The sequence below is a fragment of the Orcinus orca genome, chromosome 9, assembly GCF_937001465.1.
Source record: "Orcinus orca chromosome 9, mOrcOrc1.1, whole genome shotgun sequence".
Classification (NCBI taxonomy): domain Eukaryota; kingdom Metazoa; phylum Chordata; class Mammalia; order Artiodactyla; family Delphinidae; genus Orcinus; species Orcinus orca.
This window is the reverse complement of record NC_064567.1, coordinates 59,113,049-59,139,187: the sequence shown is the minus strand read 5'-3', so window position 1 is coordinate 59,139,187 and position 26,139 is coordinate 59,113,049. Positions and strand designations below refer to the sequence as shown.

The 26,139-nt window shown below is 38.7% G+C and overlaps 2 protein-coding genes and 1 long non-coding RNA gene across 9 annotated transcripts in view; 2 read left to right on the top strand and 1 right to left on the bottom strand.

Moving 5' to 3' along the window:
- SLC25A13 (solute carrier family 25 member 13) overlaps positions 1-6,109 on the top strand; it is a 205,133-nt gene extending 199,024 nt beyond the window's left edge. For all 4 annotated transcript variants that reach the window (XM_004265566.3, XM_012531515.3, XM_049715138.1 and 1 more), the window contains 3 exons: positions 4,348-4,506; positions 4,598-4,688; positions 4,961-6,109. In XM_004265566.3, coding sequence (XP_004265614.1) covers positions 4,348-4,506; positions 4,598-4,688; positions 4,961-5,141 — 431 coding nt within the window. In that variant the 3' untranslated portion in view covers positions 5,142-6,109. The remainder of the gene's footprint in view (positions 1-4,347; positions 4,507-4,597; positions 4,689-4,960) is intronic.
- Positions 6,110-9,336: 3,227 nt separating this feature from the next.
- LOC117199827 (uncharacterized) overlaps positions 9,337-26,139 on the top strand; it is a 33,697-nt gene continuing 16,894 nt past the window's right edge. The window contains exons 1-2 of the long non-coding RNA XR_004481160.2: positions 9,337-11,393; positions 15,896-16,010. This is a non-coding gene — a long non-coding RNA (uncharacterized LOC117199827). The remainder of the gene's footprint in view (positions 11,394-15,895; positions 16,011-26,139) is intronic.
- The window catches only part of DYNC1I1 (dynein cytoplasmic 1 intermediate chain 1), a 497,106-nt gene continuing 492,865 nt past the window's right edge, over positions 21,899-26,139 (bottom strand). For all 4 annotated transcript variants that reach the window (XM_049715134.1, XM_049715135.1, XM_049715136.1 and 1 more), the window contains one exon: positions 21,899-24,745. In XM_049715134.1, the coding sequence (XP_049571091.1) occupies positions 24,635-24,745 (111 nt within the window). In that variant the 3' untranslated portion in view covers positions 21,899-24,634. The remainder of the gene's footprint in view (positions 24,746-26,139) is intronic.

Here is a 26,139-nt window from a genome sequence, read left to right as displayed (position 1 = left end):
CGGTGGAAAGCTGTCCACAGCACAAATCAGCCTGTCCTTTGAACTTGAATGTCAGTAGACAGCCAGGGGTCCCCTCAGACAACAAGGAGCAATAAGGTAAGTAAATAGAAGAATTACAGAGAAAACAGGCAATTCAGGGAACAGAGGAGAACTTTTAAGAACTATAATTAGGGTCCTCAGATTTGAAAGAAACACTCAGTAAGGAGGCTTTCTTGAAAGTTAATAAAAAGATTGCCAAACTTAGAAATCCATAAAAAAAAAACAACACCAAATTTGACACATGGAAAATAAAGTCATGGGAGAAAACAAACAAAAAACTCTAGAATATGGATCACAAATACATAGATGAAAAATAACAGAAAATTTAAGAGATAATGTAGGATGAATTTGAGAGGTCTAACATCTGTTTAATAGGAGTTGTCCAGGGAGAAGCAATAAGGGAAAGAGGACAGAAAACCAATCAGTAATGGAAGATTGGCTTCTCATCTGCGGTGCTGGCTTCCGTCAAAATGCCGAGGAGAGGAGGTCTTGATATGCAGTTACGTTCCCAGCAGGCACACTTGCCTTCAGGAGCAGAGGCCAAAGCAGGGTAGTCCCTCCCAGCCAGGACTCACAGGTACCCCTCACAGACCTCTCGGAGGCAAAATGAAAAGTGAACTTAAGAAAGAGGACACTGTGGGATATATGAAACAGAGCAGATAAAAGTTAAACCCAAGAGTCGGTCTGAGTGACTGCTAACCTTGGCTTATGTGTTTTTGTACAAGAAGCATTGTTGGGAGGCAGGTAATAGAAAGGGAGACAAAGGGAGGGGGCATCTCAGCTTGCAGAGGTGTCAGTGCTCATTCGTTGCACACACTGTAACTCACACCTGTGTAACAAACGCTTATGATATTTAGACGAATTAGTCAGGAAAGGGTGGAAATCACAAGGGAAACACCTAGAAGCAGAGAAAATAAAAACTGTAACTAACCCAGAATGGCAGAAATCAGTCTACGAGCCACAACTGAATGCGTTCAGTGCCGCTAGTAAAAACAAACACTTTTAGCCAAGTTGTGAAAGAAAATCTAGTCATCTGAAATTCGAGGAAACAGTGACATAGAAAGATGGAAAGAGAATGGATTGAAAAATATGTACCAGGCAAATACCAACAATAAGCAAGTGTAGCAATATTAATGTCAAACTAAATGGAATTCAGGGTTTAAAAATAGCATTCAGAAGCGCAGAGGCATATTTTACACTTAGAAAAGATAAAGTTCACTAAGAAGCCTCTCTGTATTATCAACATAATATCGTCTTATAAAACCTCAAGTTAAAAGTATGACAAGAATGTGGTATTTTCTCTTTCTATGAAAATCTTTACACTTTTCTAGGAAACTGATACATCAAGTAGATAATATAGATAAGGGTGCAAAGGGATTCTGGCAAACTTAACCTTGATCCAAAATACATAGATATTAACTCTGTGTCCCATAAACAGAGAAGCACATTTTTTTTTTGCAAATACTAACGGGATATTTGTGAAAATTAAGGCTGACTTACCCCAAAGTTGTATTTTTAGTCATATGATATCTGTTCATTGGTCTTTGCTGGGTTGGTTTTTTTGTGGTTTTTTTTTTTTTTTGAGGTACAGTTGAGGTACAATATTATATAAGTTTCTGTTGTGCAGTATAGTGATTCACAATTTTTAAAGGTTATATTGCATTTGTAGTTATTGTAAAATATTGGCTGTATTTCCCTGTTATACAACATATCCTTGTACCAAAGCTGTGTTTTGCCAATCATGCTTTCTTTTTGTTGTAAATGACCTTCTACTCTCTAGCTGCTGGGCACCCCCTTAAAGAGTTATAATTTTTTTATTGGCTGGAGAACACCCAAGTTGTTCAAGTCACACAGGTAGCAGGTGGCCTCAAGGTCTCACCATTTGTCTCATCTCTGAAGCACCAGCTGGGCAGCAGTCCCCTTCCTGTTGAGGAACCTAAAAGCTGCCTCCCTGTTGCCTAGACTTCTCTTGTTCTCCCATCTTTGGGAACCTAAAAGCTGCCTCCCTGTTGCCTAGCCTTCTCTTGTTCTCCCATCTTTGGGGAGAGAGAAAACTTGACCTCTTTTTGTTGTTGTTGTTGTTGTTTTTATTTGGTTGCACTGGGTCTTAGTCGTGAGACGTGGGCTTCTTATTTGTGGCATGCGAACTCTTAGTTGTGGCATGCATGTGGGATCTAGTTCCCTGACCGGGAATCAAACCCGGGACCCCTGCATTGGGAGCATGGAATCTTAACCACTGCACCACCAGGGAAGTCCCAAGACTTGACCTCTTGCTCAGCATTGTCTTTATCCTTTTGCAAGCCGGGAGAGACCAGGCAAATTGGCTCAGAGTCTTTGCCATCCCTGACCCCCCAGATCAACACATCTCCGGTGGCCCAGCTCTTCCTGGTAGGTGCTGCTTTCCTGGCCTTGCTCTGGAGCAGCCGGATGCTATTCTCCAGGTGAATTTAGCAAATCTCCACACCAGAAATCCCCTGTCCACAGGGATATCCACAGTCCCTCCGAGGCCCTGGCAGCTGGCCTCCTAGGAGAGGTGGGAGCAGGGGGTGGAGAGGATGAGAGTCGTGCACAGGCCGCCATGTTTCCAGTACCCCGCCCCCGCCAACACACACACCAATCACTTTTTACCGGACAACTTGCTAAACATCTTACACGTTTCTCTTGGCATTTTTATTCCACTGATCAATGTCTTTCCTCCCTGCCCTCCCCAATACTTCTCTCTTTTTTCATAACAAGTAGCTATTTATGAAAACTGCCCTAACTGAAGGAAACCTTTTACCCATTTTATTGCTTGTATGTCTTTCACATTCACACTCTGACATGCCTGCCCGCCGTTGTAAGGAGGATTTTATTGCGTGTCTAAAGCAGACAGCCTTGCTAAACTCTTTCTAAACCAGGAAGTGAAACAAAATTGGTGGTGTGAACACAGTGGGTTTCTAAGCATTTTTCATGTTTCCTTCCATTATGTTGGAGGATAAATTCCTGGCTCAAAGTTGAAATAATTCCTCTAAGCTAATAGGAAATTCAGTATGACTTATCCAGTGAAGCACTGGATATAAAGTGAGCTTTCTCACATGCAAAAACGTGATGCATTTTATAAAAACTGTTAAGATGAATGTTTGAGGAGCTTAGTATAGATGGAAGAGGAAAAGATACAGCTTAGTGATATAAATGCAAACGTGTACTCTGCAGATTTCCCCCGGGCACATACGCACACACTGTAACTTTAAAGCTGTCTGTTAGAAGGATGAGATGGAGTTGTGAGCCAGACCACGTTGGTTTGGACAGAAATTCTTACAGAATTATTAAGCCTTAAAAAAAGCAAAGGAGATTTATGCATCTGCATTTGACCAATTTGGTTTGGAATAGGTTCATAATGGAAAAGTAATAAAACCATAAGAGACAGTGTCTTCTGAGTACAGTCTCGCTTTTAAAAAATCTAAACATGGGCTGCCCCAGTTTGGATAAAATGACTGTAGAAAAATTTCCCATTGGTAATTTTGGGAGGGTTTTGTTGTTGTTGTTGTTGTTTCTTTTTCATTGATTATCGGCCAATCTAAATTTTAAGCTTTCTGTCATATGTTTTCTGGAGATGTCAGTCATAGGAAAGAGGAATCCTGAAGTGTTATCTGTGGGCGCCTCCCCTTCAGGTCACTCCACACACACACACACACACACACACACACACACACACACACACACACACACACACACACACAGTGTTTGTTTAGCTGTCAGTAAAGTCACACACACACACACACACACACACACACACACACACACAGTGTTTGTTTAGCTGTCAGTAAAGTCTTTCTCTGATGTAAATGAAGAGGTGAGGGTTTGGAAGGTGGGGGGTGGTTGAGTGTATGTGACAGGGCACCTCCAGTGACTGCCAGAAAAGCAGGAAGAGGAGACGGATAACAAGCTTCACCTCTGAAAACTCAGACCTGGTAACTCTGATTTCCACAGGAAAGCAAAAGAAAAAACAAGCAAGCAAACAAAATCTTTCTCCGTTTGTTCTCAACCACTCGAAGTCATCGTCTTGATAATTCCTTCAAACTATTTAAGAATATAAGCATAACAAACGGAGGTTGGTGATCTGGAGACGAGGCGTGTGCTCCTCTAGGTGTGTTGGATCCTCCTTCACTGCGGACGAGAGTCACAGCTGTGCTTCCCAGAGGGGACAGCAAAGAGGCATTTGATTTCATCTGATTCTTAACTTTCTTTCCACGGCCAGCAGTTCAAAGCACAGTTCTTTTTATATAGGGAGAATGTGACCGGACTGCGAAGGTGTTGTCTTTCCTGCAGGTATGCCTGCGGCATCTCTAGTGACCCCCGCTGATGTTATCAAGACTCGATTACAGGTGGCCGCCCGGGCCGGCCAGACCACTTACAGCGGAGTGATAGACTGCTTTAGGAAGATCCTTCGGGAAGAAGGCCCAAAAGCTTTGTGGAAAGGAGCTGGCGGTATGGAAATAATTTGCTCTTAACTAAACCTTTGGTATCAGGTGAATTTTTAAAATCTAATTGCATCTGTTATTTCTTATTTCTTTCAAAGCTCGTGTGTTTCGTTCCTCCCCCCAGTTTGGTGTAACTTTGCTGACCTATGAATTGCTGCAGCGATGGTTCTACGTTGATTTTGGAGGAGTGTAAGTATCCTGCTAAATTTCAGCTGCTTCTGACACTCTGTTGTCATTGAGAAAGGTATGTCTGTTTAGTCCCTATGATGAAGTAGAAAAGATGTAGGAAAATACTGAAGTCATGTTATCAAACTCATTTCAGAAGGGAATATACAGCTAACTAGAATGGCACAGTTCCTCTCTGATCCAGACTTTAGCAGTTTTTGAGCGTTGTTTTTACCAAGTTAAAAAACAAAACAAAAACTCAGATTCTCGCTCTGTTTTCTCTCCTTTCCTTTTAGGAAGCCCATGGGAGCAGAGCCAGTTCCTAAATCCAGGGTCACACTGCCTGCTCCCAACCCCGATCACGTTGGGGGCTACAAACTGGCAGTTGCGACGTTTGCAGGGATTGAAAACAAATTTGGGCTCTACCTACCTCTCTTCAAGCCATCTACCTCACAAGCCATTGGTAGAGGCCCGTAGGACCGTCCCTGCGCTATTGCTGTGGCTTTGTTGTTACTGCAATGAAGAATGCCCCAGCTTGGATTGAAGCAACACTTCATTCCTTTCACTTCCATCTCCTGTTTAAATTCAAGTCGAGGCTTTTTATAAGGTGAAATCATTTATTTTCCGTGTGGTTTCATAACCTAGATCATTGTGAAATTTCTCATAATTATTCTTTGGGCCTCTGCTCACAAACCTTTGTGTCTGACATTTGCTGGGATTTGGTCAACACTAACCGGATTTGGAGGAAGAAGCAAGTCTGAGTACAAATTAGAACCATTCTCCTTAGGATTAGGGTTATAGTCCCAATGAGGCTATTGAGAGGGAATCATGGTGCTCAGAGCAGAAGTGTTCCGTGTGTCTATTTAACCTGGTAGGAAACTGGGTGCATATTTGTGAAAGTAAAAAACGCTGGAAGAAATGAAAACATTATCAGAAATAGGCAGCCTGGCTTCACGTTTTAAGCATGCACTAATTCTGTCTCTGGATTACATTATGAAGCTTTTATGTGAAACATGTTTTTTTGTAATGAAAACCACATTGAAGATGTTTAATAATCATATTCTGTTACTGGTACTAAGACTACTAGGGAGAAGTCTTTTGTGCTTTAGCGAAAGTACTGTTGGCACTGTACTCTCTAGATGGAGAAACCAGGATATGCAGCATCTCTCCTCATTTGGGGGAACCGCTCATATGAAGCACATGTGCTGACTGCTGCCTATTTCAATAAACACTGTAGAAAAACGCGTGCCTCCCTGTTACTGGTACCTACCCTCGCCCCCTCCCAGTCCCCTGTAATTGGCATCCATTTGCTTTTAAAACCCATTTTATCTTGAATCATGGAAGAAAACTACATTGCAATGTAAGTTTTTAATTTGTGGTGCCTTGCGCAATGGTCAGAAGGCTCATGTGTTTGTGAGGAAGGAAATAAACTATTTTTAAAGCTACTGAATTGTTTGCTCTTGTTATGTCATGTGGCGAATGACCGCAATAATTGTCATCATTGGACTCTCTGTGTTTCATTTTGAGGGTGATTTGTTCGTAGTGGCGCGGATATGTCCTCGTCTTTCAAGGTGACGTGTACCCTTGTCTTCGGTATGCCAGCGTTCAGCGTGAATAAGGGAAACTACACTTAACCCCAGACGAGCGAGGAACCTAGCAAACTGACACTTGTTCTAGTCGTTCTCGGTGCTTTTGGCAGTTTCTTACCGTGAGAATTAATGTAAATCTTCACTGGCAGTTGGGCGTGAAAACTGGTATGAAATGGCAATGGTATTTTCTCATTTTCTCTGGCTCTTCCTCATACCAAAACCATATACCACTGTGTCTGACCTTTGGTAATATTTGGCCAGCACTGTAATGACTGGTGGAAAGGTGTTAGTCTTGAACAGACCTCAGGGCTCTCCTTAGGCTGCAATCGTGCTCCTGAGGAAGCTGCTGGGTAACTTATCAGCAGTGAGTTGGAACTTTCTGTTTCTCCGAAATTCACCTCCAGACGGCACAGCCATTTCTCAGTCTCCTGTCTTGCTGTAGATCAGCAGGTTGGCATTCAAAGTTATTGTTCAAAATTGGAAAGTGTGGACACCATCCATGAGTCTGTTTTGTTTTGTTTTTTTCAGTGAACAAAAGCTTTGTTATACTCACCAGAGACAGGACACATACATACATGGCTCCCTCATGGTTTTGGTTTGGCAAACACCAAAGAGAAACCCCTCCGTCTCCCTGAACTCACCCCTAATCCCTGCTCAAAGTGACAAGTGGTATTTATATTTTAATCTCAAAGACCAGTCACAAGACTCCAAATACGTCTTAGAAATTTAGGTGGTGTTACAATAACAAAGCACTCAAGCTTTGGTATTTTGAATGTGGAGAAAAGTCCCCGAGTGTAAATCACTGCATTCCTTTTCTTCACGTGCTTGAAATTTTATAGAAGATCGAATTTCATTGTATAAACACTGACCCACGTCTCAGACGTGGTGCACTGCCCTGCCTGCTTCTTTAAGAGATGCTGCATTTGTTGGGAGAGTGTCTTGGTTTCCCTTAGACGTACCTGTAGCTGAGGGCGATTCTCTTTAGTAAATGAGAAACCCGAGGTACCAGGAAGCCAGAGGAGATAGGGCCACAGGACTGTGTTTCTTTAAAATCCTCGGCTCACTCTGTTCAGGGATAGGCAGTGACTTGAGACACTTTGAAGGAGGCCTAATTTCCATCTGAGTTGTGCTCAGTGGGTGGTGTGACTGTGACATCCTTGAATAGAACTGCAATCACCGTGTGGTGAAAACCACGTCAAATTTGTTCTGGGTTTTTCTTCTTCCTGAAGTGACAGCACAATACGTTGGCAGTGCCGTGGCTGCCGTTTCTGCAGCTGCTCCTTTTCCTCAATGCTGAGGAACTGAGAGCTGTGTAACTCCCACCCATGGGGACCAGCCTCCCCCGCTGCCCGGCCAGCGCGCTGGAGTGTCTCCCTCTGCCCTGGGTCCACCTCATGATTGCTTGGGGTTGGGGAAGAGGCCTGACTTTTGTAGCAGCTTTTTTTTTTTCTAGGAGGGGAAAAAATGTGGAGCTGACCACAGAATGAACACACTGATTCTTGGGTTCCAGTCGTGGCTGGGTTTCTTGAGGCTGGGTGGCATGCTGTCGCCAAGCTCATGCTACACCTCATAACCCACAACCATTCGCTGTGCTCCCTGGGGTCGCCTTAATCCCAAGCAGCCGGGGTTGCACAGGGGAAAATAAGAATTCTGGCACAGAAAGGAGTCATTTAAATGCTTATTGCATTTCAAGCTTCAGTTTTTACTTAGCTAAAATATTTACCATTGCTGGAAAACAATGTTTAAAATTTTGTGCTTATATGTTATTTAATGGTGTGGCCTATGTAAACCTCAGGATGCTTACATTTTGACAGTCTTCTGGAAATGTTTAACAGCACATAACTCAGTGAGCAGGGAATAAAAACCGGGAACAAATTGTGCTTGAAACTTTGTAACCTCCCCTGGCTAGGTATTCGGCAAGGCACCTTGGAATTCTTCAGGTAGAGGCAGGGAAATCTCCAGTAATGGAATTTGGTGAATCCTGTCTTGTGGCCCCATTTGTCAACCTTCTAGATAAACCCTAAGGGTCATCATGTGCTTTTTACCGCAGAAGCCATCCTTGTGGGGATGAATTTGTGTCTTTGCCACTGAGCAAAAATCCCATTTTAAATTCAGGGTAATCAAACGCTTTCAGGATGTGGATTTTCCCGAAGATTTTTAGAAGACGCGTTCCCTGGTAAGAGCAGTGAAATGTTCTTTCCACAAATGGTACTGCCCACAAAGGGGGCGTGCCTTTTGTTTTACCTTTTGGGAATAACCCAACCCTCACCAAAGGGTTCTGTTTTTGATGTTATGAGGACCACGGTGGGGGGGAGGGGGGTGTTTAATGGTTTCATTTTAAGGTCTGAGGCAGCAAAAAGCATTGCCACTTCTATCTTTTAAAACAGTGGCAGTCTTCAGCTTGAAAGCCCAGATTGGGCTCCATAAGGGTAGGGACTGTGCTTTGATGCTAGTTCCATAGCGCCTGGAACTTTTAGTAGACTCTTATTATTTGGATGGATGGATGGATGGATGGATGGATGGATTTTTGATAAATGGGTTTTTTTCCCAATGAGTAATCTCTATTATCTTCCTATTTTATAGGCCTTTTCAGTAGTGGTTTTAATGGCTGGAGTTAAAACCATAACTGAAAACAATTATAGTCTTATGTATTGTTCAGTTACTTTAGAAGTCATAAGTACTTCTTTTATTAGAGCAACTACAACTATTTATTTAAATTGGTCTTAATTAGTTGGTTACTTTGAGTCAGGAACTTTCATATAAACTATATGATATTTAAATTTCCTGGTCATGGTTAAAAATAAACAGTTAAAAAATCATATCCTTTGAGATTATTGTTACATTAGGGTTGAGCTATATCATTAAAACAGTTTTTATCAATAAGTGTTAATTATTTAGAACTCATTCTCTGTTCTTCGCTGTCTTGACGTTTGTGTCCTTAGGAGCACGGTGGCGCGCTTCCCTTTAGAAGCTGCCGAGGACAACGGGAACTCTCTTTCGGAAGGGTTTGTTTTTAGCTAATGCATTAATTGACTCCAAAAAGTCCAAATGGAACACTCTGCTTTCATCTGCTGGGGTAACCTAATAAAATAATGTTGTTTGTTTTTAGATTCCCGGCTGTTAAGGGGGGTTTGCTCAAGGCAAAACCACAGTCCCCTCGAATAACTTTAGAAGGAGAGTTAAGAAGACACACTAATTGTGCCTGTCTGAGGTTTGCTCCTTCGAGGGCCCAGACACACCCCTTGCACACTGGTCTGGCCACCAGGGCTCCAGTGCCCACTGCTGAGTTGATTCCATTGGACAGGGCTCCTGCCCCTTTGGAAGATGCTTGATTTTGCTGTGAGCAGTTCTTAAGGGGATTTAAAAATGGACTAAGCTCTCGGAGCAGACTTGGGCAAGCACGCTGTATATGCTATCTGTCTGTCCTACAGAATGGAGAAAGGGAAACACAACTTAATGAAAGAAGACTGATTATAACATGCTCCTTACTTCCCATCACCCCCTCCCCCATCCTTTGCTACTTAGCCAAGCTCTTGCTCTGGTGTCTTATTGGGCTGCTTTCAAATGAGAAGGGGACAAGTAATCCTGTGCCCCCCGCCCTGCCCCGGAGTTCTTTGGCCAGGAAGAACTCACTAAATATGAGTATTACATGCCAGGCATGCTCTCATTAAATCCTTCACACGTCCCTTGAAGTAGGTACTATTCTTTTCCCTGTGTCACAAATGAGGAAACCAAGACTCAAGAGACGTTAAGTATCTTGCTCATGGTCTCAGCTAGCAAATAAGAATGCTAAGATTTGAATCCAGGTCTGATGGCCCCCCAAGCCCTGTTCCATATGAGGATTTCTCAATAAAACTCAGTACAGGAAGTTTTTATGATAGTCTATGCCCAGAATTTCTTATTGTCCCCTGGTTCTCAGTATCAGATGTATCATTCCTAGCTTAGAGTAGAAGGGAAGGGTGATCTCAGATTATTTACCATTGTAAGTGCATTTGCTATCAGAGAATTCCACAGCCTGAGGACCTGGTGAATCCTGACAAGCCTTTTGAGGTTCATCTTAAACTATTTTACAGCCTATTAAAGTCAGTAAAGAGAGAATTAAGGTAAACTTGAAGTATTTGCCCCACCGGTTTAAAATTGGAAGGTAACGTGGAAAAAGCAGAGATAAATTTACAAACTGTTACAGTGCAATGTGATATGACGTGAACTGAATTGGACCATCTTAAAAATCTCTACTATAATTAGAAAATGACGTTCTTCAACAAAAGTTGGAAATAATGGAAAACCAACTTAAAAGTAAATATCTATGGGTACTTGGCTTCAAAGTGTGTCTGGAGGGAATGGAGACAGTTTACAGAATGTGGGATTTGCTGGAATTACTTTTGGACATAAAATCTCCATCACGCCTAATGGTGGAAAAGCCTTACTCTATTCCCAACAAGTTACCTGTTATCCCTAAAGTTAAAGGCGGATATCTACCACTGCGTTTTGCTGCCCCCTCACCCATTCTTAAATAAATGAAAGCAAATTACTGACTAACCCACACCAAAAATTTATAGCATTTTTTTTCCTGGACAAAAGGGATAAAATATATATATATATATAAAATATACACATACACATATAAATACATATACATGTGTGTGTGTATATATGTATATGTGTATTAAAATGTCATATTCCTTTTTCAAAAGACTGATATATTTCAAAATGTGAATTTCTGTTTTGAAGCAGAATTTACCTATGTAAGTTCTAAGTATACAGATATGCTTTATCAGTTTGAGAATTTATGGAGAATTAGCCACTCCATGTAAGAGGCTGCTTTTTTTCTGATGACCTCTTCATTTGGGCCAGCTCCAGTGTTATAAAAAGCTTACACTCTGTTAGAGTAACATAAGAAATAAGAAAGATTGGGGATAGCGGAAATTGAAACAGGCATTCTTTTTTCTTCTGAAGACAGAAGTGAAGCGATTGCCAATGTTTGTTGAATTTTATTACAGTGAAAGCAGAGATTTCTCCACACTTTCGGTCTCAGCCTTTGTCCAGCCTCACTATGCAGTGTATGTATCACCTTCTGAACTAAAGAAGCAGTTCACACTTGACCTAGAACTTCAGGTTACCTGTGACCACTACTTATAAAGTAAGTGACTTCTTTCTTTTTTTAAATAGTTTGTCTGAGAGTGAAAGTAGAGAAACCATCATTTCTGTCCTTTTCTGGGACTTGAAATTAAGTGTGGCATTTTTTCCTTTTACTCCATTTAGAAAGTGTCTTGATTGGCTTAATAACTAACCCTTCTAACACCACACATATCTGGCTAAGTTATTACAAATTATAATGGCATTTGACATGAGTTGGTTATAAAGGATAACCACTATCTTTTATCAAAGCTGTCTAACAATAAATTTCAAAATAATCATTATTTTCAGGGCCCTGAAGTAATTATTAAATAAATGCTTTAACCTCTATAGACAGTAAACTCTAGTTTACTTTTTTCTACCTTAAAAATTATACCTTTGGGAGATTTCTGCTTCTGGCCATGATGGAATAGTAGGGAAAACTAGAAAACTGGGCGAAACATATGACACAGTAGTTTTAAAACGTTAAATATGAGGCAAAATAGGACTGTGAACTCTGAGGTGGGAAAGGAAACACACAAGATGAGACCTACCATTGCACCAGCTTACTGCCTGGGCGCAGGTTCCAGACACTGTGCAGAGAAGGGGAACCAAGACAGGGCCCAGCCGTCTCCCCGAATTGAAAAGCTGGAGCTCAGAAATCAGGGGGCCAAGATAGCTAGAATTTTAAGACAAACTACCAAACAGGAGGGAGCTGCTCTGAGAGCTCTGGAGTTTTGCAGAGAGTTCCCCAATCTTTGAGTACTGATCTGTGCATTTGTGGGAGGAAACGATAGCAAACTTGGGAAAGAACCACTGGAAAGGAAGAAGCAGAAAAATTCTGGAGTTCACAGAGGAGAAAGAGTTTGTGTTCCCACCAGCAGGAGTAGAAATTCCTCCATAATACATAGAACATCAGGTAGAATCCACAGAAAAATGTCATGTTATGAATAGCACTAAATAAGAACTACGATGAAGGCGGCTCTGCCCTTAACAAAGCTTAAAAGCAGACCTCACAAAGATCTGATTCCAAGTAATTTAACTGCTTGTCAGAACACAATTTGATACTAATTCAAACAATATAACAAAAAAAGCCCACAACCCACTATAACAAATTTAATTAAAAAGTCACCCATCATAATAAGGAAAATATAAACCATAAAAAAGTGAAAAAATCAACCAACAGAAATGTATATCATGATGAAGATGGTGAAAACAAATGATAAATAGAAAATCTTAAAAGTTGCCAGAGGAAAACATCCCATAACCTACAAGGAAGGATGATAATAAGAGAAGATTTCTACTTGGGAACTATTTAAGGCAGAAAGCCAGAGTAACATCTTTAAGGTATTTAAAAAACAAGGCCAACCAATAAATCTACACCCAGTGAAAATATCTTTTGAAAACAAAGGCAAAATAAGGTAGACAACAAGTAAGAGAATTCACCGGGCAGCTAGAATTGCACTAAAGGAGATGTTAATGATAGGTCATCAGGCAGAACCAAAGTGATATCAGATGGAAATTTAGATCTATACAAATAGATGTAGAGTTCCAGAATTGAAAATAAATGGATAATTAACTATTTTTTATTTTTAATTCCTTTAAAAGATAATTAAGTCTTTAAAGCAAAACCAGTAATGATGTATTGTGAGTTTTATAGCATACATAGCAGTAAAATGTACAATAACAGCACAAAAAAGAAGAAAGGAAAATGAAAATACACTGTCAAAAAGTTCTACTACTACTATACATGAAGTAGTATACTATTATCTGAAGGTAAAGTGTAGTAAGTAAAAGATGTATGTTGTAAACCCCAGAGCACACTAGAAGATGAAAACCAAACAGATTTAGTTAATAAGACATTAGTGGAAACCTTAAAAAAAGAAAAATCCAAAAGAACACAGGAAAAGAAGAAAAAAGAAATAAAAAAACAGATGGAATAAATAAAAAAGAGCAAGATGGTAGATTTAAACCTAACCATATTCATAATTACATTAACTGCAAATGGCCTAATCACTCCAATTAAAAGGTAGAGATCAGATTTGAGGGAAAAAAAAAAAGCAAGGCCCTATATGCTATCTAAAGAAACTCACTTTAAATATAAAAACACAGATGGGAAGTAACTTGACAGAAAAAGATATGCCATGTAATCACAGATTTCAAAAAAGCTAGAGTATGCTATGTTGATATCAGCCAAAGTATATTTTAGAGAACTAGTAGTAGGGATAAAGAAGAATATTTCATACTGATAAAGATGTCAATTTATCACAGAGACACAAAATCCTAAATGTATATGTACCTAATAACAGTGCTTCAGATACATGAAACAAAAACTAACAAAATTAAAGAATAGAAGAAACACACAATTTTACTTCCAAATTTCAACACACTCCTCTTGATATAACAGGTAGAAAATCTACAGTATATAGAAGACCTGAATAAATTTATCAAATAATTGACCTTATTCATATTTATAGAACACTCCACTCAACATCAGCAGAATACACATTCTTCTTAAGTACACGATAAATTTTACCAAGATTAACTATAATCTGGGCCATAAAACAAGTTTCAATAAACTTAAGAGGATTGAAATCACACACATTACCTTCTCTGGCCATGACAGAATCAAACTGGAAAGGAATAACTAAAAGATACTTGGAGGGGCTTCCCTGGTGGTGCAGTGGTTAAGAATCCACTTGCCAATGCAGGGGACACGGGAAGATCCCACATGTCGCGGAGCAACTAAGCCTGTGCGCCACAACTACTGAGCCTGTGCTCTAGAGCCCACGAGCCACAACTACTGAAGCCCGCGTGCCACAACTACTGAAGCCCGCACGCCTAGAGCCTGTGCTCTGCAACAAGAGAAGCCACCGCAATGAGAAGCCTGTGCACCACAACGAAGAGTAGCCCCCGTTTGCTGCAACTAGAGAAGAGCCCGCGCACAGCAACAAAGACTCATCGCAGCCCAAAATAAAAATTAATTAATTAAAAAAAAGATACTTGGAAATTCCCCATATATCTGAAAAATATATAGTTCCAAACAACACTTGAGTCTACGAAGAAATCACGAGGATAATTAGGAAATATTTTAAACTAAATGAAAAGAAGAATACAACGTATCAAAACTTTTACAATGAAAAAAATATTTTACAATGCATTTAAAACAGTGCTTAGAGGGAAATATATACTATTAAGTGCTTACATTAGAAAAGATGAGAGGTCTCAAACAATTATCTCATTTTCCACCTTAAAGCAAGAAAAAGAAGAGCAAATTAAACCCCAAAGATGCAGACGATAATAAAAAGCAGAAATCAATGAGATAGAAGACAGGAAAACAATAGGAAAAAACAGTAAGATGAAAATGTTTCTTTAAAAAAATCCCCAAATTTAGAAACCACTAATAAGACTGATCAGAAAAAGACAAAAACAAAACAACAACAACAAAAATAACAACTAATGTGATTAAAAGGGAATGCTATGAACAAATTTATGCCAATAAATTAAACTACATAGATGAAATAGATTTCTTGAAAGATATATACTAGCAAAGTCACTGAAAAAGAGATATTGTTACTAACTCTATTTCAATAATCAAATTCTTAGTTAAAAACTCTTGTCCCAAAGAAAAATCCAAGCCTAGATGCACATAAAAGGGACAATCCCTTATGACCAAATAGGGTTCATCACCAGAATATAAGTTAGGTATAACACTAAAAAAATATATACTATACTGATTAAAAAGAAAAATCATGATTATTTAAATTAGATTCAGAAAAAGAATTTGGAAAAATTCAACACCCATTTAAAAAAAAAACTCACAAGCCAGAAATAAAAAGAAATGTAATCTGATAAAGGGCACCTACAAAAATAAAAAAAAGCTATAGCTAATATGATACTTCACGTGAATGATTCAATGCCCTAGGCAGTGCAACATGATAATAAATAAATAAATAAATAAATACACTGGGGAAAAAGAAGTAGAACAGTATTCAACTGCATATGAAGAAAATTTTAAGAAATCTACATAACATTTATTAGAAGTAGTAAATGAATTTAGCAACACCACAAGATACAAAGTCAGTATATAAAAATCCACTGTATTTCTATATACTACCAACAGTATCTGAAAATAACATTTTAAATATTTACAAAATGGGGAAATAATAGTCTTTTCTACAAATGTTGCTGGAAAATTAACTATGCATATACATAAAAATTAACCTTAGCCCACAACCACACCATACACAAAATTAAAGATGAATCATACACATAAATATGAGTTTAAACTATAAATATTTCATAAGAAAACATAAGAGAAAATCTTTATCTTATCTGTCAAAAAGTTCTATTTTTGCCTTGGATTAGGCAAAAATATTTTAGATGAGTCAAGATTTTAGAAAACATTCTTAATGAAGAAAGCACTGTCAAATTGGAATTCTATATCCAAAAAAAAAAAACCTTCATAAACAAAGGCAAAATAAAGACATATTTAGACACACAAAAACTGAAATTATTCTCTTGCAGAATCTTACTACTGGATATGCCAAAAGAATTTCATTGGTTGAAGAGAGATAACATGAAATGGAAAGCCCAGATCTCCAGAAAGAAATGAAGAGAACCAGAAAAGAAAAATGTGAAAGTAAGTAGTTTTTAAAACCTTTTAGAATTATCTTTATTTTATAAATACTTTTAATTCATAAAACACTATTCACTGAAGCAAAAATAATAGTGTATTGTGGGATTTATAGAAAATACAGAAGAAAATACATGACAACACAGGAACAAAGGACAGAGAGAAGGTAAATGTATTATTCTGTTACATCATTTGAAGGTAGTCTGTTAGTAGTTAAACATGCATACTGCATTCTTGTGAAACCACTAAAAAGAATAAAGGTCAATAGATGAACTGTAATGCAATACTAAGAATTATTTGGACCATCAAAAAGAAGGCAGAGGGGAAGAATAGAAGAACAAAGAATGAATGGGATCAATAAAAAACATTTACTAAAAAAAAAAATAATAAAACACAATTACTAATACAAAATAAAAAGTTAACCATGCCAAAAATTACATTAATTGTACATGGACTAAATCCTCCAATTAAAAGGCAGAGACTATTAGACTGTATTTAGAAAAAAAAAAAAAGAAAGACCCAACTTTAAGCTGTTTACAAGAAACACACTTCAAATATATAGACTTAAAAAGATTAAAAATAAAAGGGTGGGAATGACATCAGCCAAAATGGCAAACTAAAAAACTCCAAATTCTGCCCTTCCATAAAAGCAATAAAAAACGGGCTGAAAGTCAAAATCAACTCTTGTTCTTGAACTCTGGAAATTAACCAAAGACTTGCATCAACTAAGGGAACACTGACTGAAGAACAACCCGGATTCTCTGAAAGAATCATGAACTTTGTGTCATTTTAACTTACTCTAGTCCCATCCCCCCTCTGTAGTCCAGCAGCAGCTCTGAAAATAACAGCTCACATTCCCAGTACGACAGGAAGCAGAAAGTACTTCATTCACAAAGGATTCTAATTATTTGTTCTGACCTGTCTGGTTCCTCCCTGGTAGACAAAATACATGTCTTTATTGCACCTAACTTGGAACTGGTGTAGTACTAAGGCTGCTTCCTGATGCGGGGGTATTTGTCCAAAACATTCACAGGCTGATATCCTAGTTGCTGCTGGCTGAGGTAATAAATAACAGTTAAGATAATCAATAGACTAACAAAAAACTTGAGAGGACAGGCTAGGGAATGAGATCTTTGAGGGCTATGAATAGCTCTGACATACCCCTGGGAATCTGGACGAACACACACACACACATACTCAGAACTGTGCACATGCTCAGGAAAGTCCTAAGAAGGCCCTAAGATCTCACCTCCTGTTGTCATTGAGGCTCTGTAGAAACCGGAAGTGAAGGCCAATGCAGAATTGTAAACTGCCTGGCTGATAGGTGACGATGCACCTCAACAGAGAGACATACAGAGTCCTTTGCCATAGACTAGAAGAGTTTTTTGGCTCCAGGCATGTAAGGAGCCAATCATTAGCTAAACATTAAATTAACAGAGACTTCAGAGGCTGCACATACACAGAATACAGACTGCACAGAATTAGTTCAGAAAATTTGGTAAGTAAACAACAATTACAATAAGCAGCAACAACAACAAATCCTGTGGAGGGAAAAAATCTGATTTCCAGAGTTGCACATTACAGTATTATAATTACTGGATATATTACAATATTAAGTTTTCAACAACAAAAAAGTACACATGCAAAAAAATAACAAAGTATGGCATATACAATGGAAAAAAGTCAATAGAAACTGCCTGAGAAAGCCCAGATATTGGATTTTTCTAGACAAAGACTTTAAATCAGCTATTATAAATATACTCAATGAATTAAAGGAAACCATGTCTAAAGAACGAAAGGAGGGGACTTCCCTGGTCGTCCAGTGGTTAAGAATCCTCTTTCCAATGCAGGGGACGTGGGTTCGATCCGTGGTTGGGGAACTAAGATCCCACATGCTGCGGGGCAACTAAGCCTACATGCCGCAACTACTGAGCCCGCATGCTCTGGAGCCTGTGCGCCACAACTAGAGAGAAGCCCGTGCACCACAACGAAAGATCTCGCATGCTGCAGTGAAGATCCCATGTGCCACAACTAAGACCCGATGCCAAATAAATAAATATTTTAAAAATAATAATAATAATAAATTAAAAAATTTTAAAAAAAGAACGAAAGTATGAAAATGATGTCTCACAAAATAGAAAATATCAATAGATAGATACTATAAAAAGAAGCCATGTAGACATTTTGGAGTCAAAAAGCACAGTAAATGAAATGAAAATTTCAATAGGGAGCTCAATAGCAGATTTGAATAGGCAGAAGAAAACATGAAGAATCAATTGAAAGTATGCAGTCCAAAAAAACAAAAAGAAAAAAGATAGAAAATTTAAGAGACCTGTGGGACACCATCATGCATGCCAACATACACACAATGGAAGTTCTAGAAGGAGGAGACAGAGAAAGAGTAAAAAGAATGCTTGAAGAAATAATGGCTAAAATTTTCCCAAATTTGATGAAAAACATTAATTTATCCATTCAAGAAATTCCATGAAATCCAAGTAGGAAAAACTCAGAGATCCACACCTAAACACATCATAATCAAACTGTCAAAATCCAAAGCTGATGAAGGAATCTTAAAAGTTACAAGAAAGGGCTTCCCTGGTGGCGCAGTGGTTGAGAGTCCGCCTGCCAATGCAGGGGACATGGGTTCGTGCCCCGAGAAGATCCCACATGCCATGGAGTGGCTAGGCCCGTGAGCCATGGCCGCTGAGCCTGCGCGTCCGGAGCCTGTGCTCCGCAACGAGAGAGGCCACAACAGTGAGAGGCCCGTGTACCACAAAAAAAAAAAAAAAAAAAAAAAAAGTTACAAGAAAGAAGCAACTCACTTTATCTGGAAACATAGAGACCAAAAGGCAGTGGGATGAGATACTCAAACTGCTGAGGAAAAAAAAAAAATTGTCAATGAAAAATTCAGCTTCTGACAAAATTATTCTTCAGAGATAAAGGAGAAATTAAGACTTTCCCAGATAAGCAAAAGCTGAAAGTTTATCCTAGCAGACCTCCCCTACAACAAATGCTAAAGGGTGCCCTTCGGGCTGAAATGAAACACTAGAGGGAAATTTCATAATAATAAAAGGGTCAGTTTATTAAGAAGATATAATAAACTTAATATGTATGTACCTAGTAACAGCTTCAAAATGCAAAAATAAAAATGGAGAGAACTAAAGAACAAGTAGGCAGATTCAAAACCATAAGTGGATATTTTAATATCTCCTTCTTGGTCACTGATAGAATACATAGAAAACAGTAAGATTATAGAAGATTGAAACAATACTCTCAGCCAGTTTAATCTATTTGACATTTTTAGAACCACATACCCAACATACAAAGAATGCACATTTTTTCAGGTGTACATGGAACATTGCCTAAGTTAGACCATATCCTGGCCCCTAATGGCACGTGCTAATTCTTGTAACTCTTTTGGTGTCTAGTCTCTTTACTCCTTAATAGGTCACATGTCCCCAGCCAGGTTATGCTGGGAGAGCCATCAGAGAGTGGTGTCAATCTGACCCGAAGAAGGTGAGAGGGAAAGAAGGGAGGGAGGAAAGGAAAGGAGGGAAGGGAAAGCAAAGATTAGTCTTAGACTGAAGTACAGTTCCGAGAAAGTTTTAGCAATGCTGGCAGGGAGTCCTTGAGAACTCCTTTGAGTTCTCCTCGGAGAACTCTTACATCTCCCAGGAACAGGCCTGCCTTACTATCCCTGGTATGCTCAGGCTTGGCTGACAAGCATGACATTGGTCAAACATGCTGGTGTATTTTAGAGCAAAGCAGCTGGAGCTGTCAGTCAATTATGTTCTTTGCAACGAGATCTTAGAGGCAAATTGTCATGGCTACCACATTCCATCTGGGACATCAGCTGGGAGAACCTGAATGGCTGTGGGCTGCCTGGGTACCTTTCTCTATATTCACATGGCCACTCTGTGATGAGCTTAGGCCTTTGTACAGCCTAGAGGTCTTAGGGTAGTTGCCCTTCTTACACAATGGCTTGGGGAATTAAGAGTGAGTGCGCCAAGAGACCCAGAAGGAAGCTATGTCTTCATATAACCTTGTCCTGAACCCCATGTAGTATCACTTCCCACATATTCTGTCATTACACAAGGTCATCCCAGGTTCATGATGGGGAAACACCACACAAGAAGTGGGAGACTGTCTTGGAGACTAGCTACCATGGTGGGATATACCCATATACAAGCTCTTATAATTCTTCATGTGCCTATTACAAGTGACTGGCCTTAGCACTTTTCATAGTCCTCACTCACGGAATCATTCAGACTTTGGTCTATAACAGCTCATGGCTTATTGATTTGTTCTAAGGTTCTTTAGCATATGTTTGAGAAAATTTTTTCCCCAGTACTTTTCATTGGATTGCTTTTTAAAAAAATTTTACTAGAGTAGATTTACAATGTTGTATTAGTTTCTGCTGTACAGCAAAGTGATTCAGTTATACATATACATATATTCATTCTTTTTTAGATTCTTTTCTCATATACGTTATCCCAGAATATTGAGTAGAGTTCCCTGTGCTGTACAGTAGGTCCTTGTTGGTTATCTATTCTTATATGTAGTAGTGTGTGTCTGTTCATCCCACACTCCTGATTTATCCCTTCCCCACCACGTTCCCCCTTTAATAACCATAAGTCTGTTTCTGTTTTGTAAATAAATTCATTTGTATCATTTTAAAAAAAATTAGATTCCACATATGAGAGATACAATATGATATTTGTCTTTCTCTGACTTACTTCACTTAATATGATAATCTCTAGGTCCATCCATGTTGCTGCAAATGGCATTATTTCATTTTTTTGTGGCTGAGTAATATTTCATTGTATATATGTACCATATCTTCTTTATCCATTCCTCTGTGAATGGACATTTAGGTTGCTTCCATGTCTTGGCTATTGTAAATAGTGCTGCAATGAACATTGAGGTGCATCTACCTTTTGGGATTATGGTTTTCTCTGGAGATATGCCCAGGAGGGGATTGCAGGATGATATGGTAGCTCTTTTTTTTTTTTAATTGGAGTATAGTTGATTTACAATGTTGTTTCAGGTGTACAGCAAAGTGAATCACTTATACATATATCCACTCTTTTTTAGATTCTATTTCCATATAGGTCATTATAGAGTATTGAGTAGAGTTCCCTGTGCTATACAGTAGGTCCTTATTAGTTATCTGTTTTATACAGTTGTGTGTATATGTCAATCTCAATCTAGCTCTCCCACTATCTTACCCTGTGGTAACCATAAGTTTGTTTTCTACATCTGTGACTCTATTTCTGTTTTGTAAATAGGTTCATTTATACCTTTTTCTTAGATTCCACTATAAAAGCGATATATTTGTCTTTCTCTGTCTGACTTCACTCAGTATGACAATCTCTAGGTCCATCCATGTTGCTGCAAATGGCATTATTTCATTCTTTTTAATGGCTGAGTAATATTCCACTGTGTATTTGTACCACATCTTCTTTATTTCTCTCTTTATCTATTTCTATTTCTCTAAATGTCCGTCGATGGACATTTAGGTTGCTTCCATATCCTGGCTATTGTAAATAGTACTGCAACGAACATCGGGGTGCAGGTATCTTTTCGAACCATGTTTTTCTCTGGATATAGGCCCAGGTGTGGGATTGCCGGATCATATGGTAGCTCTATTTTTAGTTTTTTAAAGAACCTCCATACTGTACTCCATAATGGTTGTACCAGTTTACATTCCCACCAACACTGTAGGGGGGTTCCCTTTTCTCAACACCCTTTCCAGCATTTATTGTTTGTAGACTTTTTGATGATGGCCATTCTGACTGCTGTGAGGTGATACTTCACTGTAGTTTTGATTTGCATTTCTCTAATAATTAATGTTGAGCATTTTTCAGGTGCTTTTCCTTTTTTAAGATTAGCCATTTGTTTTTTTGTTTGCTTTTTTTTTTTTTTGGCTGTGTTGGGTCTTAGTTACAGCACGTGGGATCTTCATTCCGGCATGTGGGATCTGTCATTGAGGCAGGCAGGCTCTTCGTTGTGGTGTCTGGGCTTCTCTCTAGTTGTGGCATGCGGGTTCCAGAGCGCACAGGCTCAGTAGTTGCGGCGTGCAGGCTTAGTTGCCCCACAGCACGTGGGATCTTAGTTACCTGAGCAGGGATCAAACCCACATCCCCTGCATTGGAAGGCGGATTCTTTACCACTGGACCACCAGGGAAGTCCTTCGTGTGTTTTTAGACCATCTGTATGTCTTCTTTGGAGAAATGTCTGTTTAGATCTTCTGCCCATTTTTTGATTGGGTTGTTCTTTTGACATAGAACTGCATGAGCTGTTTGTAAATTCTGGAGACTAATTCCTTGTCAGTCACGTCATTTGCAACTATTTTCTCCTAGTCTGTAGGCTGTCTTTTCATTTGGTTTATGGTTTCCTTTGCTGTGCAGAAGCTTTTAAGTTTAATTAGGTCCCATTTGTTTATTTTTGTGGGTTTTTTTCCATTACTTTAGGAGGTGCATCCAAAAAGATGTTGCTGCAATTTATATCAAAGAGTGTTCTGCCTATGTTTTCCTCTAAGAGTTTTACAGTGTCTGGCCTCACATTTAGGTCTTTGATCCACTTTGACTTTATTTTTGTGTATGCTGTTAGAGAATGTTCTAATTTCATTCTTTTACATGTAGGTGTCCAGTTTTCCCAGCACTGCTTATTGAAGAAACTGTCTTTTCTTCATTGTATATTCTTGCTTCCTTTGTCATATACTAATTGACCATAGGTGCATGGATTTATTTCTGGGCTTTTATACTGTTCCACTGATCTATATTTCTGTTTTTATGTCAGTACGATACTGTTTTGATGACTGTAGCTTTGTAGTATAGTGTGAAGTCAGGGAGCCCAATTCCTCCAGATCCGTTTTTCTTTCTCAAGATTATTTTGGCTATTAGGGGGTCCTTTGTGTCTCCATGCCAATTAAAAAAGTTTTTGTTCTATTTTTGTGAAAAATGCCATTGGTAATTTGATAGGGATTGCACTGAATCTGTAGATTGCCTTGGGCAGCACAGTCATTTTGACAATGCTGATTCTTCCAATCCAAGAACATGGTATATCTCTCCATCTGTTTGTGTCATCTTCGATTTCTTTAATCAGTGTCTTATAGTTTTCAGAGTACAGGTCTTTTGTCTCATTGGGTTGCTTTTAAACATATTTTAGATATTCATATTTTAGCTTTAAAAATTTAATGTTTTTAAAGAGTTTCAATATTAACACACTGTATAGCACTTAGAGAAAAGCATATCATTATTTCAAAATTAAAAGAAATCTCATAGCTCAAGGAATCCCTACCAACAAAGCACCATGGAAATTCTCTTCCTAAAAAGCCAAAGACTGTCTTCAAATGTTTTTCATGACTCAGCCACTATTTATTTTCATTCTCTCTAGGCAAGAAATGACCTTTTGAAAAAACAAAATCCTATAAAGTTGTTTAGACATATTTCCTAGTCCAACAGTAATAAATGTAATTTTCTGGTATAAATTAAAAAATAATGAAATGTGTGGAACAGCTGGTATTTGTTCATCTTAACCTGTTCTTCCTACTCCCAACACTTGAAATAGTCTTTGGGTTAGAGTGGCTCTGGCGAAGGAGACAAGAAAACGCTTTCCAGAAATAGCACACACGTTCCTTCATAAAAATAAAACCAGAGTCTTGGTTTAAGTGCAGCCAGGTTGGCTGCCTATAAATTCATTATCAATCTTTAACACGGCCCTAATGTATCTCCCCTACCCGCTGGCCACAGCAGAATTTTAATCAGGCAGTTCCCAAGCAAAGGATTTATCCACACTAGAGCAGACCTGGTTTGGAACATTTTATTGGCAATACTGGTGTCATATTTAGGAACCACAGACTTTTGTCAGACTGGGTTAGCTTGAATGACAAATATCAATGATCAACTATATTTGAAATATTGTTAAAGTACCTAGAAATAATAGGCATTAAAATTCATTCCATTCACTGCAACAAACCTCTAAAGATTTCATGTCCTCAGTGGAACCGGCATACTGTAATTGTTATTTGGAACTTAATGTAACCTCAACAGCAACAGAGAGACAATGCAGTCCTCTCATTATGCACATGCTCTAGGATCGTTTATTTTAATGCTTTCAAATAAATATGTTCCATGCAGCACACCACAATAAATAAGGAGCAGCAATGTTCTTCTAGTAAATCCATTCATAATGTGAGTCACCGTGTAAAACGCCACATCTCAAGTCTTTGGCCCTGTACCATAGCATGACACCACATCTGCACGTAATCATATCTGGCTTCATATGGATTTAATAGGACTATGCCAGAAGTGCGTGTAAGCACAAATTTAACCAGAGGTTTCCAGCTATTAAATACAGCTACTAAGTAGTTAAAAGGCAACAACTCAACGCAAAAAGGCTCCTACCTCCCCATCCCCACTTTTGAGACAGAAATATAGACAGAAATGCTCTGGTGAATTTCAGGTCAGTGGACAGTATACATCTGGAATACTTGGAGCAAAGCTGGCACAATATGGCACCCAAACGGTCACGGCAATACTGATACTGAATGGACACTGAATACAAGCGGACTTGATGACTGCAGATGCTGAGCTCTAGAAGGTCAAGGTGGGGACGGCTCATTTCCACTAGGCAGATAACTCAACGGTGCCTTCCTCCTCGCTGTCAGCTCTGTTCGCACGAATCTCCACGAGCGTCCTGGCAAATCGGGTCCACTCATCATTGTGGGGAACTGCAAGCTGCAAAACAAATTAACGGAAAATGGTGAACAAGATATCTTTCATGCTGAAAGCCTTGAAGCCTGCATGATTGTTCTTCTTGAAACAGATGATTCCCTTGGAATGTAAGGAAATCAGATAGTCTTCCTTGAATCAGATCTCTGAAGCGTTGCTCTTAAACTGATAATTTAAGAGAATAATGTCACTCTCAAAAGCAAAATCGCATGTGGGATTTATAAAACTAAAAATTTATGTAAACTATATAGTTCATACAGTATCCAAGTTAAAGCACTTGCAGTAAGAAGACCAGAATTACAGCGAACATGACAAATAAAAACTGCATTACTAGGAATTTGAAATAACGGTGGTATTGTCTTCCTAAGTCGATGCTATTGATCCTTTTCTAAAAAGTGTTGCTAACGTGCCAATATATATATATGACAAGAGTATAACTTACATATTCAAAGAAATCTTACTACTATAATATGACATTTTGGCTTTTCCAGCAAGATCATATATGATGATGCCAATGAATAGTAACTAAGATTTACCAAGAGTTCTGCTCTAAGTACTTTACATGTATTCTACTTATTCCTCACAGCAATCCTATGTAGGATAATATTAGCATTTACATTTTACGAAAGGAGAAATTGAGGCACAGAAAGATTAACTCATCTTGCCAAGGTTGCATAGCCAGCAAATATCAGTGCCAATGTCATCTGGTTCCAGTAATTACATGCTTAGCCAGTATGCTACACTGAATCACCAAAAAGAGGGATTATAAAATTTCCCCAAAATATCTTCTCCTGTGCACAGTTCAGTAAGGAGAAAATTAACCCCACCTGACACAAACTGCATGTATGGATTTTTGTTAGGTGTTTTAAAGGATAATGATTTCTCTACATGGCATCTAAAAATGAATTGTCTAAAGGTATCATGCAAGTGTTTGGAATAAAAAAGAATTATTTGAAGATGAGAAGCAGGATCAAGTACAAGTCTGAATGGTTTTCATGTAATAAAATTTGTTTCGAGTGTACAGCCATTTTCTTGGAAGACTACCCTGTAAGATGATGTAATCCATCTACAGATACTAGTGCTACACATGCTATCCATATATTCCATAAACATTAATAACACACAATCATCCCAGTCAATATACATTTTCCAAAATAAAAAAGCAAATAAATCTAAACTTTGAGATCACTTTTACAGCTGAAAAATTTCTTACTATATCAAGCCAGACATTTAGGACTTCTTAAAATTTAATTTTATTTATTTTTGGCTTCATTGGGTCTTTGCTGCTGTGTGCGGGCTTTCTCTAGTTGTGGTGAGCGGGAGCTACTCTTTATTGTGGTGCGCGGGCTTCTCGTTGCAGTGGCTTCTCCCGTTGCAGAGCACGGGCCCCAGGCACGCAG